Below are 18,082 nucleotides of genomic sequence, written 5' to 3' on the forward strand. Positions count from 1 at the left end.
CTAGGCTGATGCTGAAAGCCTTGTCTGGGTTTGTGGTCCTATTGCAAGCCAGGTCTGTGTTGGCGTCCATGGTCCATGTTGCCACCAAAGACCATATGGAAGCCGAGGGGCTGGGCCTTGTTGGTGTCCAAAGGCCATGCTGCTGCCAGAGACATACTGATCGGAGTGGCCTGTGCTTCTACTCAGTGCCATTGTGACAACTGGGCCAGAGCTGCAGCTGAGGGCCATTGCTAGGTCTGTGGCCCTGATGCAGTCAGGGTCTTTGTTGATGTCCATGTCTCCTGTTACCACCAAAGTCTATGTGAATGCTCGTTTCTGGACCATAGCCTGTGGCCTTGTTAGTGTCTGAGAGCCATGCTGCTGCTGGAGCCATGCTGATAGGAGTGGCCCGTGCTGCCACACAGAGCCATAGTCTCATCTAGGTTTGAGCTTCTGCCGAGGGGGCCATGTCTAGGTCTGTGGTTCTGCTGCAGTTGGGGTCTGGGTTGATGTCTGCTGCCCATGTTACCACAGGAGACCAGAGGAAACATGTGTCTTAGGGCCGTGCTCCCCTGGTACCACCCTTCCCTGACCCTTGGGATAGCTGGCCCTGCCCCTCACTGGATATGGCAGCAAGAGAGCTAGCTCTAAGCCTTATGGGCGAACTTTCCCCTTCCCACTCAGGAGAGATGACCCCACCTCTCACCACGGGTGTGGGAGAACTGGCCCTCTTGGCATGGGCATAGGAGAGCTGTCTCTGCCCCTCACCTGATATAGGTGGCCCCAGTAACTGGGACTGAGTAGCTCAGCTACACCCAGGCTCACAACTGGACCTGGGGTTGGCCAATCCCAACATCTACCCCATCTAGGACCTGCTGGCGTGAGTGAGGGGACTGATCTTATGGAACAATACCCACAGGATCTCCATGCAGATATCCAAGAGGAGTTTTGGTGAGTCTAGTGATGATAATGTACCATAAGCCAGGGGCCTTGAACCAGATCAATGACTCATTGCAATGAGCATCTGCCAGTAAAGCTCATTGAACAGAAGGGTATACTGTGTGACACACTGTGACTCCCAGGGCCACTATGATGAATGAAGAGGTATTAGGGAAAGATTTAGGAGTAAAGAGGTTGTTTTGTTTGTTTGGCTGGTTTGGTTTGATTTTTTTTAAAATTTTGTTTTGGAGGGGATGCTGTAAGGGCGGATATCAGGGGACTGGAAAATTAGTGAAATTGGGGTACATGATGTGAAATTCCCAATGAATAAACAGTTATATGGAAAAAGTTTTATGTGTCCATTAAGGTGAAAAGAAATAAGCAAAGAGTAACCTTTTCCACTGCCTTTCTTTTACATAATGTATCAGGATAATCAAATGATTGCTCTGTAATACTTTGAAATACTTCCTTTGCAGAATCCCAGAAAGTAAATACTGAAGGGACAACAGGATTGGTGAATCATCCTCAACCCCAGCAGCAACCACCAAGAGCTGCTAAAGCTACACAGATCTGAAAGAGAGCATGGCCAATCTCAGTTAGGCTTGGCATCTCTAGGAGTGGGATAGCCAGGTGTACGTGCTTCTTGAGCTGACGCCATGTCTTTCTCAATAGACGTCCTCAAATGGATGAATTGGCAAAAACAACAAAGCAAAACAAAACCTAAATAGAACCAAAACTTGACACCCAAATTTCAATTTACAGAAAATTTGAGCAAGACATGTTGAATAATACAAACAAGCACTCAGTCTAATCCAAGAACTCGGGCGACTACTGCACAATGACTTGTTTATTTAACCAGGATAATACCTTTTCTGCAGTGCATACAAGCTAACACACATATGCAAACACGCACACACACACATACACAAGCTTTTCTGTTGTGGACAAAGTTAACATTCGTGCACATATGCAAACACATGCACACACGAATGTATGCATACACACCTTTTCTGTCAAGCTAATACATACATGTATACACACTACATAGAAATACACATGCATAAAAATCATTTTTAGGAAGAAAATCTAAGATTGGCAGAAGTTGGGAGGTGACACCGCTCACCGTAACTCACCCACATGTAGACAAATATATGAAATTACTTCTTTCCTTTTAGGTGGTAGTTTGTGGCATTTTGATTAAAGAAAATATCCCCTTTCTTCTGACCCCCTTTCTTCTGGTTGTTTCTCAAAGGTGTTTGATTTAAAAAGAATATCCTTCTTCTCTACCATCACATTCTTTTTTTTTTGTTGTTGTTGTTTTTTGTTTTTTGAGACAGGGTTTCTCTGTGGCTTTGGAGCCTGTCCTGAAACTTGCTTTGTAGACCAGGCTGGCCTTGAACTCACAGAGATCTGCCTGTCTCTGCCTCCCGAGTGCTGGAATTAAAGACATGCCACCAACGCCCGGCCCACCGTCACATTCTATAGATACTCTAGCTGATCTCATTTGATTTTATCCACTGATTGCCAGTTGTGGGTAATTTCTTTTCTAAAAGCCAGTGACCTGCTCTTCAACCACTCAGGGCCTAGAAGCCATATTTAAATCCCACCACACATTAGTAATATGAGCTACTCCTAATTTTTTAGTGATATAGTAATACATATATAATTTTTTTTAATTGTAAAAAGTTTGTAAGAGACAATCTGGAAGACTGCCTATACACAAAAGAGGTAGAAATATTTTTATTAGCATGTTCAAGGTAGTAAAAATTGTAACATCTTAACCCTCACAACAACCCTGTGAGGTAGGTAAGTCATTGTACAATAAACTAATGTTCCAAATAAAGTGCAATTCCCTGAAGAATCTGCATCAACCACTTAAAAGTCACTAATAACGTAACCATACCATGTATGTATGTATACACTAGTATCTATGTTTTGTATAGTTTGACTCATGCAATACACTGTTACTAGAAAAGCTTGCTGTAAATCAAATTCCATTTACCATATTAGGGGATTTATTTAGATAAGCCCTGGGTAATGTTTTAAAAAATGCCATTCCTATTCTTGTATTAAAAATAATTTTAATAATATTTACTTAAATGAGACAGTGTTAAGCAAGATTTCAGCCACATTGTCCCATCCTTACAGCATGGTATCTCAACACTGCGCCACAGCAATGTAAGATTTATAATGAAACCTTAGCAGTTTGGTATTTGGCAGTGAACTCTTCTGTCATGTGAAGTCTTCAGATATACGGCACCCAGTCACAACCCCAATTATAAACAATGTTCTATTATTGTAATGTAAATACTAAAATTAGTAATAGTTCATCAAGTAGTCTTCATTGAAAATATTTTCCCTTCAAACTGCAAAACGATGAGCAGCTTTGGGTTATTTATAACAAAACAGGGAGCTCTGCTAACTGTAAAATGCTGTGACTTTGTGTCCATGGCATTACAAACCCAAGCCTCCTGATGTCAATGAGCAATTTCCAGAGAGCCAGATGTTACTGGTTTTTAAAAATTTTTTTCCTCTGCAACAATAAAAAAACTAGAAAAAAATATTACTAGGTACCCAATTTTCCTCTTAAGTATTATAAACACATTTCTATTATTAGTCCAACACTAATAAATATCCAGTTGCCTAATATTTCTGATAGTTGCCATGTCTGCAAAACAACTTACTGGGGAATTTTTGCTACATTTAATGATAAGATATTTAGGATTGCTATGTAATGTGTTGTAATGCTTACAGTGACTGAAATCAGGGTTTACTTAATGTTTGGAATGCATTAAGTAACTTGCTATTACAAAGAAATGATTTAATCTATAGAAAATTGTCATATAAGTTTTTAAATTGCTACAAGGAAACTGGCAAAGGGTAAAACAAACTAAGCAATGGGTAAAATAAACCATCCATAAGCCGTACATTCAAATCCTACTAAATCCAATAGTGCACTTTGGAGGTAAGGCAAAGAAATACAGTCAGATAACCAAAACACTGACTTTTACCCTAGGATTTACTCAGGTATCTAAAAAGGAAAATTTGGAATTGAAATGACAAGTATTTTCTTAGATTTAAAGATAGAACTGCAAAAACTGTTGAGGTATATATAAATAAAAATTACAAAGGCCACGAGATACATTTTATTTGAACATAACATATGCTTATATAAAAATAACCCAGAAAATACTTAAAAATACATTTTTTTGCATAGATCTTCCATATAAAACATTTACCTGGGGCAAAACAATGAAAAATACATTTCTGAAACTAGTATAGTTGAACTGTTTCCTTGGATACCAAGTATATACAGAACAAGAGCCCTTCATCTAGGGAGCATGGGCAAGCGGGAGAACAATTTTATTCAGCATCAGTCTATATTTATTTCTCTGTTGCTCGAATATAAACCAATGATGACAAGAGGAGAAACTCTGGGGGTTTATTTAACAAAATTAAATTCACATTTCTGAGGCCATCATAGTGCATCCAATGTCCATCGATCTGGAAGGCTGCAGAATAATGATGCTCCTCTTTGTTAAACAGAGTGGCACCTTCCAGCAAATACCTGCACATTATAGCACAATGTGTGAAAATTGTTAGGATAAACAGTCCTTAAGTCATTCTTCTAAAAAATGCATCGACTTTTAGATATACACTATCATTTCTGCTTTTTAAAAAAAATATTTTAATTATTTATTAGGTATACAATCTTCTACCTGCATGCCAGCAGAGGGCATCAGAGCTCATTCAAGGTGGTTGTGAGCCACCATGTGGTTGCCGGGAATTGAACTCAGGACCTTTGGAAACAGTCAGTGCTCTTAACCGCTGAGCCATCTCTCCATCCCCATTTCTGCTTTTATCAATAAGACAATTGATAGATGTCACAGAGCTTGTAAAAGGCAGGACTAGGTTTGAAAGCAGTCTAATTATTATGCATGATGCTAGTAACAGGCTTCCTCATAGTGGACTTTGATCCCAGAATTCAAAATCTCAGAATCCAGAAAAGCCTTGATTTTTCTCTCAACATATTATTTTTTTAACCAGGGTCTCACTGTGTAGCTCTGACTGGTCCAGAACTCCCTAGGTACAACAGGTTAGCCTCAAACTCAGGTCTTTGAGTCCAGAGCACTGGGATTAAAGGTGTGTGACACCATGTTCAGGTAACAATATATTCTTTCCCAGCACTCGGGAGGCAGAGGCAGTCGGATCTCTGTGAGTTCGAGGCCAGCCTGGTCTACAGAGCGAGTGCCAGGACAGCCTCCAAAACTACACAGAGAAACCCTGTCTCGAAAAACCAAAAAAAAAAAAAAAAAAAAAAAAAAACCAAAAAAAAACCCCAAAAACAATATATTCTTAATGGCTAGTAAAAATCATGGCAGTTTTTTTCTAGTTTCATAAAATGAGCAAATAAAACAAACACTACCTACTTGTGATCAGATAAATCCAAGTAATAGGGTACATATGCCAGATCTTCAGGTTTCCAATGCTGCATATTTAACACAACAAAAGGGGGTGCCCCATGGCAGAAAATTCGTTGGGAAAATTCTCTTAAGCCACCACACCTAAAATGAAAATGAGTCAGGAACATTATCATACATGTGACAAATGGCTCTTTAACACTTCTGAACTGTATTTAATTTCTGAGTAAGCATAGTTACTCTATTATAATGGGTAATGGTATGACTGTTTTATTACCTTATTTTCCTAGTCCTGGAGGTTTATATAGTCTGTTCTTTATACTAGAAGCGATGCTTCAAAAACTCCTACAGAAGTTGACTGTTTACATTAAGAGTTATAAAAGCATGAATCTGTTGAACCACTGTAATAGCTGTTATTTATACATACAGTTTCCTCTTCAAGATGGTTTTAATAACTGAGGGAGAAAATGCCACCTTTTTAGGTTTAGGATCTTCTATTAACATGAAGCAAATGCTCTCTCTTTCTCTCTCTCGTATTAATAAATATTAAGCATACGGATCAAAATACAACTTTACAGTAAAATCTTGATTAACCGGAATGCTCAGGGCAGACTTCTGGTTGACAAACACTACTGACTACACTAAGTTAACCAGAAAATCATATGCTTCAGTACATGTTGCTAAACTAAAGTATGTAGGTTTTCTCTCTCTTTTTTTTTTTGGTCTTAAAAATAATCATTGTATCTTTTATTTCATTATTTTATGATCTTTTATGGTTTTAAAGGACAATTCTTCCAAATATTAACTTCTAATGCACAAAATAATGTAGACATAGAAATTGCTAAATGATTGGAACATTTATACCCCTTTTGACTTTTTTTATTGTATTAAATATTTTTAGTTTTCATTTACCTTTCTCCTAAATGAGGAATGCAGAAAAAAGTCCATTTAATTGAGAGTCCTGATTAGTCAGGTTCCGGTTAACCAAGGTTTTATTGTACCTACTCAGCAATGAGGAAAAAGAAAAAAGGTGTTTGCTCTGTGTTCATCAATGGGCAATAGTATCATGTTGTATATTTACATCTGATAACAAAAATGTAACATACTAAACTAGACTAGGAACATTGAAAAACTGTTAGGCTACATATATGTTTATGAACTGCTGTTTTCCAAGAGCTTACCAGTCTGGATTTCTTTATGACACAATAGATATATTTTGAAATATCTATCCTATACTCACCCACGCTCTTCACAAAGTTCAATCTTGGAACAGAATAACTCATCCACAGCCAGTCGTATCAAGTTTCCATGGGGAATTTCTTGGGGAGGACTACAATAACAGCAAAATGCAAGTAAGAATGACTTCAACAGTTCAGTACATTTTTGGAATGCTAAATTTTAGAGGCTAGTGTTATTATGAACAGCACAAATGATATGGAACCTGTGATATCTGTGTGTTTTGGGCTGTTTTAAGACAGGATCTCATTTTTAGCCCAGGCTGGCTGAAATTCACTCTGTAACCCAAGCTAGCCTCAAACTCACAATGGTCCTTTTTTTGGTTTCAACTCCCTGCATGTTGGCATTACAGTCATGTAAGAGTATACCCCGCCAGGCGGTGGTGGCGCATGCCTTTAATCCCAGCACTCGGGAGGCAGAGGCAGGTGGATATCGACAGCCTCCAAAACAAAACAGAGAAACCCTGTCTCGTAAAACCAAAAAAAAAAAAAAAAAAAAAAAAAAAAAAAAGAGTATACCTGACCAGGCCTGTGTGTTAGGCAAACACTCTAGAAGCAGTTGAACTCAATAAATATTGCATGGATAAAGTTTTCTGTAAACTGATCCTGATGTACACAGTTATTGCTTCTTTAACTTAAAAAACAATGTGCCTCAGCAGTTGAGTTCTGGTGAGCAGAAAGTTGTATGCAGACTCCAGACAACAGCTGATTAGTAGAGTAAACCCACTAACAATTGTGCCCTGCTTTCATTGCCTCATCTCCTAGAGACGCTTGCTCTGCAAACTTCAGAGCCTGCTTTAAATAGAAGATTGCAAAAAATAAGCTTAAAAAGTTCTACAGTATGATGAAAGGCATTATAAGTCAGAGAAATACAAAACAGTATCAACACAGAATTATAGTTGTGAAACATTTACAGATTGACAAGATGCTAATTTAAAAAACTAAATTATTGCCGGGCAGTGGTGGAGCACGCCTTTAATCCCAGCACTCGGGAGGCAGAGGCAGGCGGATCTCTGTGAGTTCGAGGCCGGGCTGGACTGACAGCCTCCAAAACAATACAGAGAAACCCTGTCTCGTAAAAAGCAAAAAAAAAAAAAAAAAAAAAACAACAACAACAACAAAAAAAAAACCCTAAATTATTAGGCACTTTAGTCCATTATGACAGAAAAAACTCCCCCTGATGGGTCTCAAATCAACTCCATCTTATTAGTAATACAGGAAAATAGGTAGCATATGCTTATGTACAATGTACATTTCCAAACTAGGAAGCTGTTTTCCCAGACTACAGCCAAATTCACGTCTGGAAATGTCTGGATTCACTTGTGCTATCAGTCCTTTTCCCTACCAGTCCCCAGACAGCTAATGTTTACCGTCCCTCCACCAGGTCTTCTCAGTGTGGCTTTCCCACCATCGTTCAGCATCATGGAGGTCCATGTTCTCGCTGAGAGCCAAAAACACTCAGCTACCCCAGCACCGTCTGCACTAAATGCTAAAGACTCCCAGTCACATCCTCTCCAGATACAAGAAGCCAAATTTGGAATTTCTGTCTATAAATATTCTCTGGCCTTGCCACGAAAGAGTATTTTTAGTTTTCTTGTTTATGTCTTCTTGACAGAGGACCATTCAAAAGATAAAACACTCTAAAACATTAAAGTTTAAACATTTAAGAGGCTCAATCTTTGACATAAAGAACTTTGTAAACTAGGACCAAGAATGATTCACTTTGCATATTGGATAATTTCTTTCTTTCCTACTAAGAAGTTATCAGGTGGTTTCGTACAGAGATGCATGCAATTAAGCAAAGATCATTAAAAAAGCAATGTGAACATAATAGAATTGAGAGCAACTTACTTTATACTAATTGTGCGCTGCTGATCTTCCTGCACTCGGGTCGGACAGCGCCAGTTAGAACAGTAACTCTCTTGAATGGTAGACATGAGATTTTCAAGGTTTTTTGTAAAATTATCATGCTCATTCCCAAACAAATCAATTATTAGTGAAGCTTTATGAACTTCAGATTTGTATTGCTGTTTTTCCATCTTGTCCCAAATCCAAAGCAGCTTCACAGTTGTAAAACTGTAGGTGTCCATTAAATAAAGAAAACAGTCTACAAACTCCCTGCCAAAATGGAGAGAGAGTTCCCTGGGGAAATTCTCATTTTCATTAAGAATGACATATAGTAACATCAAGAATCCATCTATGGTGCAGGTGTTTTTCAGTCTGATTTCAACATAGAGGGGTGTACAGGATACTGCTTTGCGGCCAGCTTTGATAGTGAAAACTCCTCCCCAAGGAAGAACAGGCCTCCAAAATGATCGATCTTGGTTATAGTTATTTTTAATTGATGCTTTGATCTCTTCAAACAGTGTCTTCATCCTGCATTTTTAAAAGTGCAAAATGAAACATGTAATGGAAGATGATACATATAAATGAAAATAAATGTGTTTGTGTCCTACATGTGTTACATATGCAAAAGAAAAAAAAAAGAAAAGAAAGAAGAAAAACCAAAAAAACAGTTCTTACTGAAATTGTTTTGTAACAGTTGCTTCACTTTACTTGGAAAAATTAACTATAAATTACAATGTTGCTTTTTAACGTTACTTTTACAGGAAAGTTTTTTTTTTTTTTTTTTTTTTTGGTTTTACGAGACAGGGTTTCTCTGTATTGTTTTTGAGGCTGTCGGTCCAGCCTGGCCTCGAACTCACAGAGATCCGCCTGCCTCTGCCTCCCGAGTGCTGGGGTTAATAGGCTTGCGCCACCACTGCCCGCCAGTAAGGTTTATTTGTAAGAAAAGGGGGTATATTTGAGCAATAAAAGACAGAGAGAGAGAGAGAGAGAGAGAGAGAGAGAGAGAGAGAGAGAGAGAGAGAGAGAAATGGCTAAAGTCAGTCTCTTACTCTCTCTTTTTTTTCTTCAGAGACAGTGTTTCTCTGGTAGCCCTGGCTGTCGTGGAACTTGCTGTGTAGACCAGGGTGGTCTTGAACTCAGAGATCCACCTCCCTCTGCCTCCCAAATGCTGGGATTAAAGGTGAGCGCCACCAATTTCTTTTCAAATATCACAATCCTAAACACAGCACAAACACAACTGTAAACCTGTATTTTACGTCCAAAATTAAGTTCAAAACCATTCTGTGGTACTAGCAAATTCTGTTGTGCATTAAACTCTTTTCCACTTGAGACAAGATATTGCATTCTAAATTACTTGGTACTATATTTAGTTTGAAATACGAGTGTTTATATATAGTCTGTTAACACACTGGCTCTCATCAATTACTCTGAAATAGAGTGTGGCAAATCTGAAGCCAAGGAAACACATTTCTTAATAAAAATAGGCCAGTTTCATTTAGAATGAAAACAACAACAACAACAACAACAAGTCATTCAAACATTTTTAAGACGAGAAAAACTTTTCAGGATCTTCATTTTTCTCTTGAATTTTAAATAATTTTGTAGCAAGGCTTAGGAGCTTGAGTTCAGACTCCTAAATATTATACTGGAAAGGGAAGAATAAATCCTTAGTGTTTCTGTTCAAATTATGTCTTGGATGTGATCAAATGAAGAATAATCACAGCTCTGAAAAGCAATGATTATAATCTGCAACGCTCACATATAGGGCATGAACCTAACTCTTCAAAGGCGGACACTGGAAGACCTTGAGCACACTAAAAATTCCAGCAATAAGCTGGTCAGTTGTCCAAATGTAAGTTGCAGTAAAACTTGGAAAAATTGGAAAAAAGAAGGAGAAGGAGGAGGAGGAGGAGGAAGAGGAGGAGGAGGAGGAGGAGGAAGAGGAGGAGGAGGAGGAAGAGGAGGAGGAGGAGGAGGAGGAGAAGGAGAAGGAGAAGGAGAAGGAGAAGGAGAAGAAGAAGAAGAAGAAGAAGAAGAAGAAGAAGAAGAAGAAGAAGAAGAAGAAGAAGAAGAAGAAGAAGAAGAAGAAAAAGAAGAAGGAGCGATGGCTGCAAAGAGCTTTACTGAGATAGCCGTGACTTTCTGGCACGTAGTCACTGGAGGACGAACTCTCTGGCTCTTACCTGCCTCCATCCCAGCTCCTTCAGTAGGACGGAGCCAGGGAAACTCCCCAACCTCAATTTCACCACCACCATGACCCCTTTCTCGCGATGTCATGCCCAAGGGTCACAGGGAGTTCCCCGGAGGACTCGATCACCTGTCGCGGGAACCGAGCACCGCATTACGGAGGGGCGGGCAGGACCTGCAGTCCTCCGGGGGTGGGGAGGGTCCACGCCCGCGCGGCCACGCCCACCCTCCCTCCGCCGCCGCGGCCCAGCCTCGGGGCCGCGGGCGGCTCCTCCGCGCCTACCTCCCGCGGGACCGAAGACCGCCGGTGCCGCCGCACCCGTCGCCGCCGCCGCTCGCTCATGGAGAGCCCGGGCCGCCGCCGCCGCCGCGGCCGCCGCCGCATCTACCAGCCCCTCCGGCTGCCTCGGCCGCCCCCGGCGAGCGTGCGGGGCTCCGGCACGGCCTCCATCGCGCCCGCCGCGGCGGCAGCCACCGCAGCAGCCGCAGCGCTCAGCCCCACCCGAGCGGCCCACGCAGCCGGGACCGCCGGGCGCGGCGCGTCGCTTGTTACGGAGCAGGATTCCGCGGGCCGTCCCCTCCCCCCGCGGCCCCGCCAGGCCAGCCGCCGGCCGCGCTGCTGCGCAGGCGCGAAGGCCCCGCCCGGCGTGCGCGTGTCGGGTGTGTGTGTGCGTGTGTGCGCGCGTGTGTGCTCGTGAGCGTGTGTGTGTATGTGTGTGTGTATACAGCCTTCAGACTCGCCCGATCCGAGCCAGGATTGGGAGTAGGAGGGCGGGTCCTCTTGGAGAGGGGCGGGGTCCAGCGTGACAAGGTGGGTGGGGCAGCCGGAAATGGGCTGGGTTTTCCCTGGGGAACTGATGTCTGGACTGTAGCAACCTTGACCTTTTTTGACTTAGGTACCGTTTGTTTTTTTGGACGAGTCTTGATTTTAGATCTTTGGGATCCCTAACCCACAAAGCGAAGGCCCTTTTCCCCCCTCACTATATTATAACTATGCGAGATATTGATTTAAATATATGTATATGAAAAAATCTTAAATACTGTTTAAGATTAGCCACAATTAGCTGTTTCTGTTTTTTTTTAAAAGACAGGGTTTCTTCTTTTATTAATTAAATTTATTCATTTATTTTACATCACACCCGCAGTTTGCCCTCCTTCCCCCCTCCCCCATCCACTCCTCTGCTCCTCCCATTGTAGGGCAAGGCAACCCAGTGTGAGGAATAGGTTCTCCAGAGCCAGCCAAAGAGTTAGGGACAGCCCCTGCGCCCACTGCTAGGAGCCCCACAAATAGACCAAACTACACAAGGGTCACACGTATGTAGAGGGCATATGTGAGTCTCATGAAGGCTCCCTGGCTGTTGGTCCAGACTCTGTGAGCCCCTTGGCTCCTCCACTCCCCAGGGTTTCTTTGTGTAGCCCTGGTGGTCCTGGAACTTTGTAGACCAGGCTGGCCTTGAACTCATAGAGATTCACCTACTTTTGCCTCCCGAGTGCTGGGTTTAAATGCCAGCAGCGCCTCCACCTGACCACAATGTTGTGTTTTACAACAGAAGGGAATACTATTAAAATAGCTTAAGCCCCATTTTAGTGTTCAAAAATTAGAGATAAGTTTCTACACAGCAGTGACAGGGACGGAAGCTCGAGTTAGAGATGTTTAATTCTAGAGTCCGTGGATTTACCAACTATGAATTTTCATTAGTATCTTTTTAATCTTGAAATAATCTGGAATACAGGGTGGCAGATTTGAAGAGCTGAGTGCCAGTCCATTAGATGAGAGTTTTCACAGACTGAGCATAACGATATAATTAATGCTTATGCAAGGCCATTCAAGGACCTTCGGCGCAAATCCCTCTAAATGGCAGCATGCAGACTAAGGAAAAAGCTTGAGTGCAGATGAGAGAAGAGAAGAAACAGATGTCTCTCTAAGCAGAGGGAGAAAAAGATAGCTCTGTCCGAAGAGTAATAACTAGTAAATCCCTACAGAGCCAGTTCTTAATTTCTGACTTTTGTAGTTTCTTAATGCAGATGAGAATTACTGATACTTCGAGAGATTCAATTATTGTGTTGAAAAAGTTCATGTGCTCTTACCTTGCTAGAAGCACACTCCTTTAAAATATTTGTAAATGTGGGCTATATATTGAATTCACAGTCTCCCCAAGATATAATGAGTAGTTTCTTAAAAGAACGACAGAGAGGGTGGTGAGGTGAGGAGAGCAGCCAGCAAGATGTGCTATCACAGTATGTGAATGCCAGCCGAGGGGAGGCAAGCGTGCACTCCTTACATGCTTAACATCGTTCCCAAATGTCTTTGAGGCCATTAAACAGATTCCTGTTCATCCTTTCCATTCTCAAAATCTGATGACCAAGTTCAGGATTTCCAAGAGTGGCATTATTGAGGCATAACTGACATATGGAACATATCTAATGTGCACAGTTTGACAAGTTGTGACGTATGTATACCCACGTGGAGCCACAAATGAACAAGTGCATCACCCTTGGGTATCCTTGTGCCCCTTTATAGTTTCTTCTCTCCTGTCCTGTACACAAGCAACCGCTGTCCTGTTTTTGTTAGTGTACATTCATCTTCTTAAGTGTTGCATAAATAAAGTCACAATAGGTACTCTGTTTTCTTTCTTTCATGCAGTGTAATTGGGTGTTCATCTATGGTCTGCACAGTAGTTCCTATTTTATTGCTAAATGTACCCCTTTGCATTGATGAGAGGCAGTTTCTTTTCTGTTCATGGACAGTTAGAGCCTTGTCTAGTTTCAACCTACCTTATAGAGAACTACTGTGAACATTTCTGTGCAAGAAAATGCGTATGAACGCACATTTCCTTTGCTATTGTGTAAATATGTAAAGTGCAAGGGCTGGATCATACGGTAGATGCATGTTTAACTTTTTAAGAAATTGCTACATTATCTTCCAAAGTTGATGTGTAGTTTTACATTCCCACCATGAAGGTTCTGCTTCCTATACATGCTCACCAATATTTGGTACTTTTAGACTTTTTCCAAGGGTGGCCCTGACAATTATATGAATTGTGACATGTTACAGGTAGGTCAGAATCTGGGGGATAGTAATGGCACAGGAGCTAGCTCTCAGTAGTCAATAAATGGAGGGAAAAGGACCTTTGGTTAAAACTCCAAGCAACTCACAAATGTAATGCTAAAGATAGACTTTAGGGTCAAAGGGAGATTAAAGGTTAAGATAACAAAATCTGGAGCACTGAAGCAGGTGAATAAGAGGGCTTGTAGTCGGGTATGAGAAAACTAGGATAGATAGACAAGAGGAGAGAGACCAGGGCTCTGGGCTAGTGTCAGCAGGCTGCTTACCCGTCTGTTTCCTCACCACCTCCCAAAGCCCAGGAAGACCAGACAGAAGATATTATTGATTGTCCTCTCATCTACTCTTGCTTCTGTGTAGGTGATTGCATCAGGCTATACTGTAAATAAGGATACCTTCTAGCAGGCAGCTTCCACCGAGGAGGTCACCCCAGAGCACTTCACAGACAAGAAGCTAAAGACGAAGGAACCCAAACTGCAGAGACATCTTGGTGGTTGTGATAGGGTTGACTCTGTGCCACATTAAAGTTGTGAACTGGTCAGATAAATATGAAAACAAGGGGGACATGGTCTAATTAACAGCGAGACACTAACAAGGTTGACAGTGGCAATACCAGCCACTTTCAGCTAGCAGACAAGAACAGCAGCTAACAAAGCACAAGTCAGAAGTGGGCTGAGGGGGCTTCAGCCTCCCCTAGCTGGATAGGCAGCACATAAACAGCACACGACTACCTTCCTGTTGGGCCAGGAGAACACATATAGAGCATGTGGGTCCTCCACTGGCTAACCCCATGATAGCCCAGAGAACTAACCAGCCTCATACCAATTACTTTCGCCTTTATCTAGTCTCTACCTTACCCATTATAAGAACCATAGAAAAGGAAGTTGGGTGGCATTTCCTGTGTGGAAAACCATCCTACTCTGGGAGCCTCTATCAGTTTTTTCTTAGTTTCTTACTTTCCCTCCATTTCCCATTTCTCTGTAGTTCTCCTTAATAAAGATTCCTTCTACTTTGTCTACTCCCAGGAGTGTCTGTGTCTTTCATCTTCGTTGGCATGAGACAATGAACTTGGAAGCCTTGTCCTAATTTGATCTTCAGTGACAGTGAGTGTTCATGCCCAGTCTCCTAAATCCTTGGGGCTTGCACAACTAGGCCATGAAAAGCCCCATAATACAAAACAAAACAAAAAAGAAATGAAAACAAAACAGAAAACATCAGTAGTTATACAATAGTGCATATTAGTAATGATTACAGCCAACACATCAGGGGGCTATTATTTGTTTGCTATAGAAATTCATATTGGAGTTCTTTTTAAAGTGGAATGACCAGTCATTTATGGTCTACATCAATTCTTCTTAGTGTGCCTGCATTAAATTAAAGCCTACATTATCATGACTCCTGCCACCCCCTTTTGACATGAGGATCATTTTACTAAATAGCATTAGCCATTCAGCTTCAATGCCCCAGCCTCAAGCGTCAAACTAGAGCATTCATTAGTCTGGTGGTATATCAGTCTGAATGGTGCAGCTAATACAGGGTCTATGACTCTCCCACCAGATGAAAGCTTTTACATATTTCAGATCTCAGAACACTTGAGAGCCTTGGGTTGGTCTGAAGGTTCCATCCAACTGGTGGAATACAACATCACAAATGTGTCTAGTCTTTTAATGTTTTGTTTCATAATTTCCTGGGAAGCCAAATGTCTACCCACCTAAGATACGGTGTCTACATAGACCAAAGGCACAGTCCCACCGAAGCCTAACTCAGTAACTTAGTTTATTGGGATTGCTTTCAGAAGCGTGGGTGACAGGTTACAGGCTCCTGGATGATAGAGGCAGCTGCATGGCTGAGAAGTTCACTGCACTGTGGAAGATGACTCACAAAAGCTATGCTGTTGGAGCTCCCTGCACAGCTTTGCAGGCAGCTCTGCTGGCCAGTGTCTCCTCTCCCCAGCGATTGTTCACTGCTTTCTATAACGTTGAGGAAAGTCTTTGTGAACCTTGGGGCTTTTAGAGTTCCCTGAGCTTAGTGAGTTTTATAAACTGTCTGAATCTCAGCTAATTCTTACTCAAGATAATGTTCCAATCCCAAGGAAATAACTTTGCAGAGTGTCAGCCCACCACCAGAATAATTAGATCCCTTCCCTCAATGTTGTAACACCATAAAACATTCTCTTGGTGTCTCTCATCTCTCAATGAATATGTACATCTGTCCCCATGCTTAATCTCTCTTTAAGTCTCCTAACGATCCAGATGGAAGATGAGCTATCTAGCTACTACTGCTTCATCACTTTTTATCTTTATTATGGAGATGAATTTACTGTATCACAACATCTTTTTGTCTGACTGATTAAATTCGTATTTTGTTTTTGAGCCAAAGAATACTATCTTAATGCTCTCCTCTGGCTGTGTTTCTATGAACAACAATATCAGCATAGTATGGTTGCCTACATAGGTTTAAACATATTTTCCCTGTTTTTTTCCCCAAGGTTTGGTAATCATAATATAATTCTGAGATTTCTCATAGTCTATTTATGACTCCCAGAAATGAATGTAACTGTGCATACTTTTTTTGCTGCTAAACTGGAGAAGATTAATTAGTGCTATCAGAACAAGATATAGTTATAGCAAGTAGCTTCATTCTTCCTCTTGGCTATTCCTGTTTGTCAAGCAGATGATTTTGGGTCAGGGTCCATTTGTCTTTCTGAATTATTCAGCATCTGCTATGTAGAGATGTGTGGACTCCACCCCCATAACATGTCGAATAACTACTGACAAGTGTAGTTCTGAGAGGCCATTGCTGCTCACAGTGATTGGTCCCTGTCCTCGTTTTGATTCTGTAGCTGTGATAAAGTATCCTGACAAAAAGCCAGTGAGGGAAGGAAGGGTTTGTTGTAGTTCACAGCTCCTGGTTACAGTCCAACATTGTGGGGAAATCCCAGTGGCAGGCAGTCACAGCACATCCACAGTCAGCAGTGATGGAGTGAAGGCATGCTTGCTTAGTACTAAGTTTTATCTACTTTTAGACAGTGCAGGGTCCCAAATAGGGAATGGTGCTGTCCATCCTGGGGCCCCATTTCGCCATATTAATTAAGGCAAACAAGCCAATCTGATTTATATAATCCCTTATTGATTATCTCTTCCCCCACCACTCTGGGTTGGATCAAGTTGATAATTAAAACTAATTGTTACAACCCACCACCCTTTCAACCTGACACACAAATACTTGGCTTGTCATAACCTTCCACCACTTGTCCCCAAGATCTCATGTTTATCTCATAGTCTAAAGTGTTCACCGGGTGGATAGAGGTTTCCAACCTCACCATAACAGAAAGAGCTACAGAATTAACAAAGACTATTTTCCAAGGTAAATTGTCCCAGGCTTTGGATTGCCTCAGTTGCCTCAAAGTGACAATAGACTCCTACTTTACTTGACAAATGACCCAAAGAGGGACAAAGGCATTAGGCATTAGATATTGTTTATATTCTTCCTGGAGGTCTCAGTCCTCTAGAAAAGTAGGAAGAGCTAACCAAACCTTAAAGCATGCTCAACCAAGCTTTGCCAAGAGACTTTGGAAAATTGCTAACCAAATGTGTCATCACCTTAAGGATGTGGGACACTGCCGCACCCGCTGCGCAGCCTGTGTCCGAGAATGTGGTGAGGGTGTCGGGATTGATGATACAGAGACCAGAAGGCTCCTCAAGAAGGCTCTCTTTTATTCCTATCCTGGCTGGTTATTATATACCCTGACACCAGAGGTGGAGGTCTGAAGAGGCGGTTAGTCTTTGGACAAGGTCGAGATCAGGGTGGTTCCCGTGGGCCAGCCCTTTTCAGGAACTTATTGCCCCGGGCATTGTATTGTTTTTGGTAAACATGTTTTTAGTAAACATTGTGAAGTGGGTCTCTGCTCAAGGTCTGGTGTCCCTACAATTCCCTCTTTTTTATTTTCTAATGAGGCACTCCTGGCTTAGGTCAATTAGGGTCACCATCCCTTGCCCGTCTTTGGGGGACCTTGTAACCCCTGTCTTAGGTGGGAGGGGTCTTCCCCACAGGTTGCCCATCAACGGAAGAACCTCATCCTTAAATCATCTGTAACCAAACTTCATGGCTATCAGGTTTGCCGTGGGCTAAGCTAAGCAATAATGGGTTACGGATCTCTTGCCTCTGGAACAAGGCATGTTTGAGCTCGGCATAAAGCCAGAATGCCTACTGCCACTGCCACAATTTCCAGGACCCCCATTGACATAGCACCTCTCCATCACTGTACCCATCACCAGATCTGGGACATAACATTCTACCAGCCTTCCTCTGTTACAAGGGTAACCCGCATGTGATTTACATTTACAATTTGATGGTCAAAACAGTGATAAAGTTTACAATCGTTCTAAGATCTGCTCAGGAAAGCATTT

At 41.8% G+C, this 18,082-nt stretch overlaps 1 protein-coding gene across 2 annotated transcripts; it reads right to left on the minus strand.

Annotated features, from left to right (window-relative positions):
- Window positions 1-2,634: 2,634 nt before the first annotated feature.
- CUNH14orf28 (chromosome unknown C14orf28 homolog) lies at window positions 2,635-11,167 on the minus strand. 2 transcript variants are annotated; one of them, XM_040743020.1, is made up of 5 exons: window positions 10,893-11,167; window positions 8,426-8,950; window positions 6,580-6,669; window positions 5,349-5,483; window positions 2,635-4,486 (listed from the first exon to the last, which is right to left on the minus strand). In XM_040743020.1, the coding sequence occupies exons 2-5, from the start codon at window positions 8,947-8,949 to the stop codon at window positions 4,303-4,305; spliced, it is 933 nt and encodes a 310-aa protein (XP_040598954.1). In that variant the 5' UTR covers window position 8,950; window positions 10,893-11,167; the 3' UTR covers window positions 2,635-4,302. The 2 variants fall into 2 exon arrangements, with proteins under 2 accessions (XP_040598954.1, XP_040598955.1); XM_040743021.1 differs by lacking the exon at window positions 10,893-11,167 and adding an exon at window positions 10,606-10,788.
- Between the last annotated feature and the right edge of the window lie 6,915 nt (window positions 11,168-18,082).

The sequence above is a fragment of the Mesocricetus auratus genome, unplaced genomic scaffold, assembly GCF_017639785.1.
Source record: "Mesocricetus auratus isolate SY011 unplaced genomic scaffold, BCM_Maur_2.0 Super-Scaffold_15014, whole genome shotgun sequence".
Lineage (NCBI taxonomy): Eukaryota > Metazoa > Chordata > Mammalia > Rodentia > Cricetidae > Mesocricetus > Mesocricetus auratus.

What these genes read in the sequence shown, in the direction of transcription:
- CUNH14orf28 (XM_040743020.1), bottom strand. Translation starts at nt 8,949, where the DNA reads ATGAAGACACTGTTTGAAGAGATCAAAGCATCAATTAAAAATAACTAT. An exon ending in GAACTTTGTGAAGAGCGTGG is followed by an intron (nt 5,484 to 6,579) that starts GTGAGTATAGGA and finishes TTTTCATTTTAG; the next exon opens with GTGTGGTGGCTTAAGAGAAT. An exon ending in TTGGATTTATCTGATCACAA is followed by an intron (nt 4,487 to 5,348) that starts GTAGGTAGTGTT and finishes TATAATGTGCAG; the next exon opens with GTATTTGCTGGAAGGTGCCA.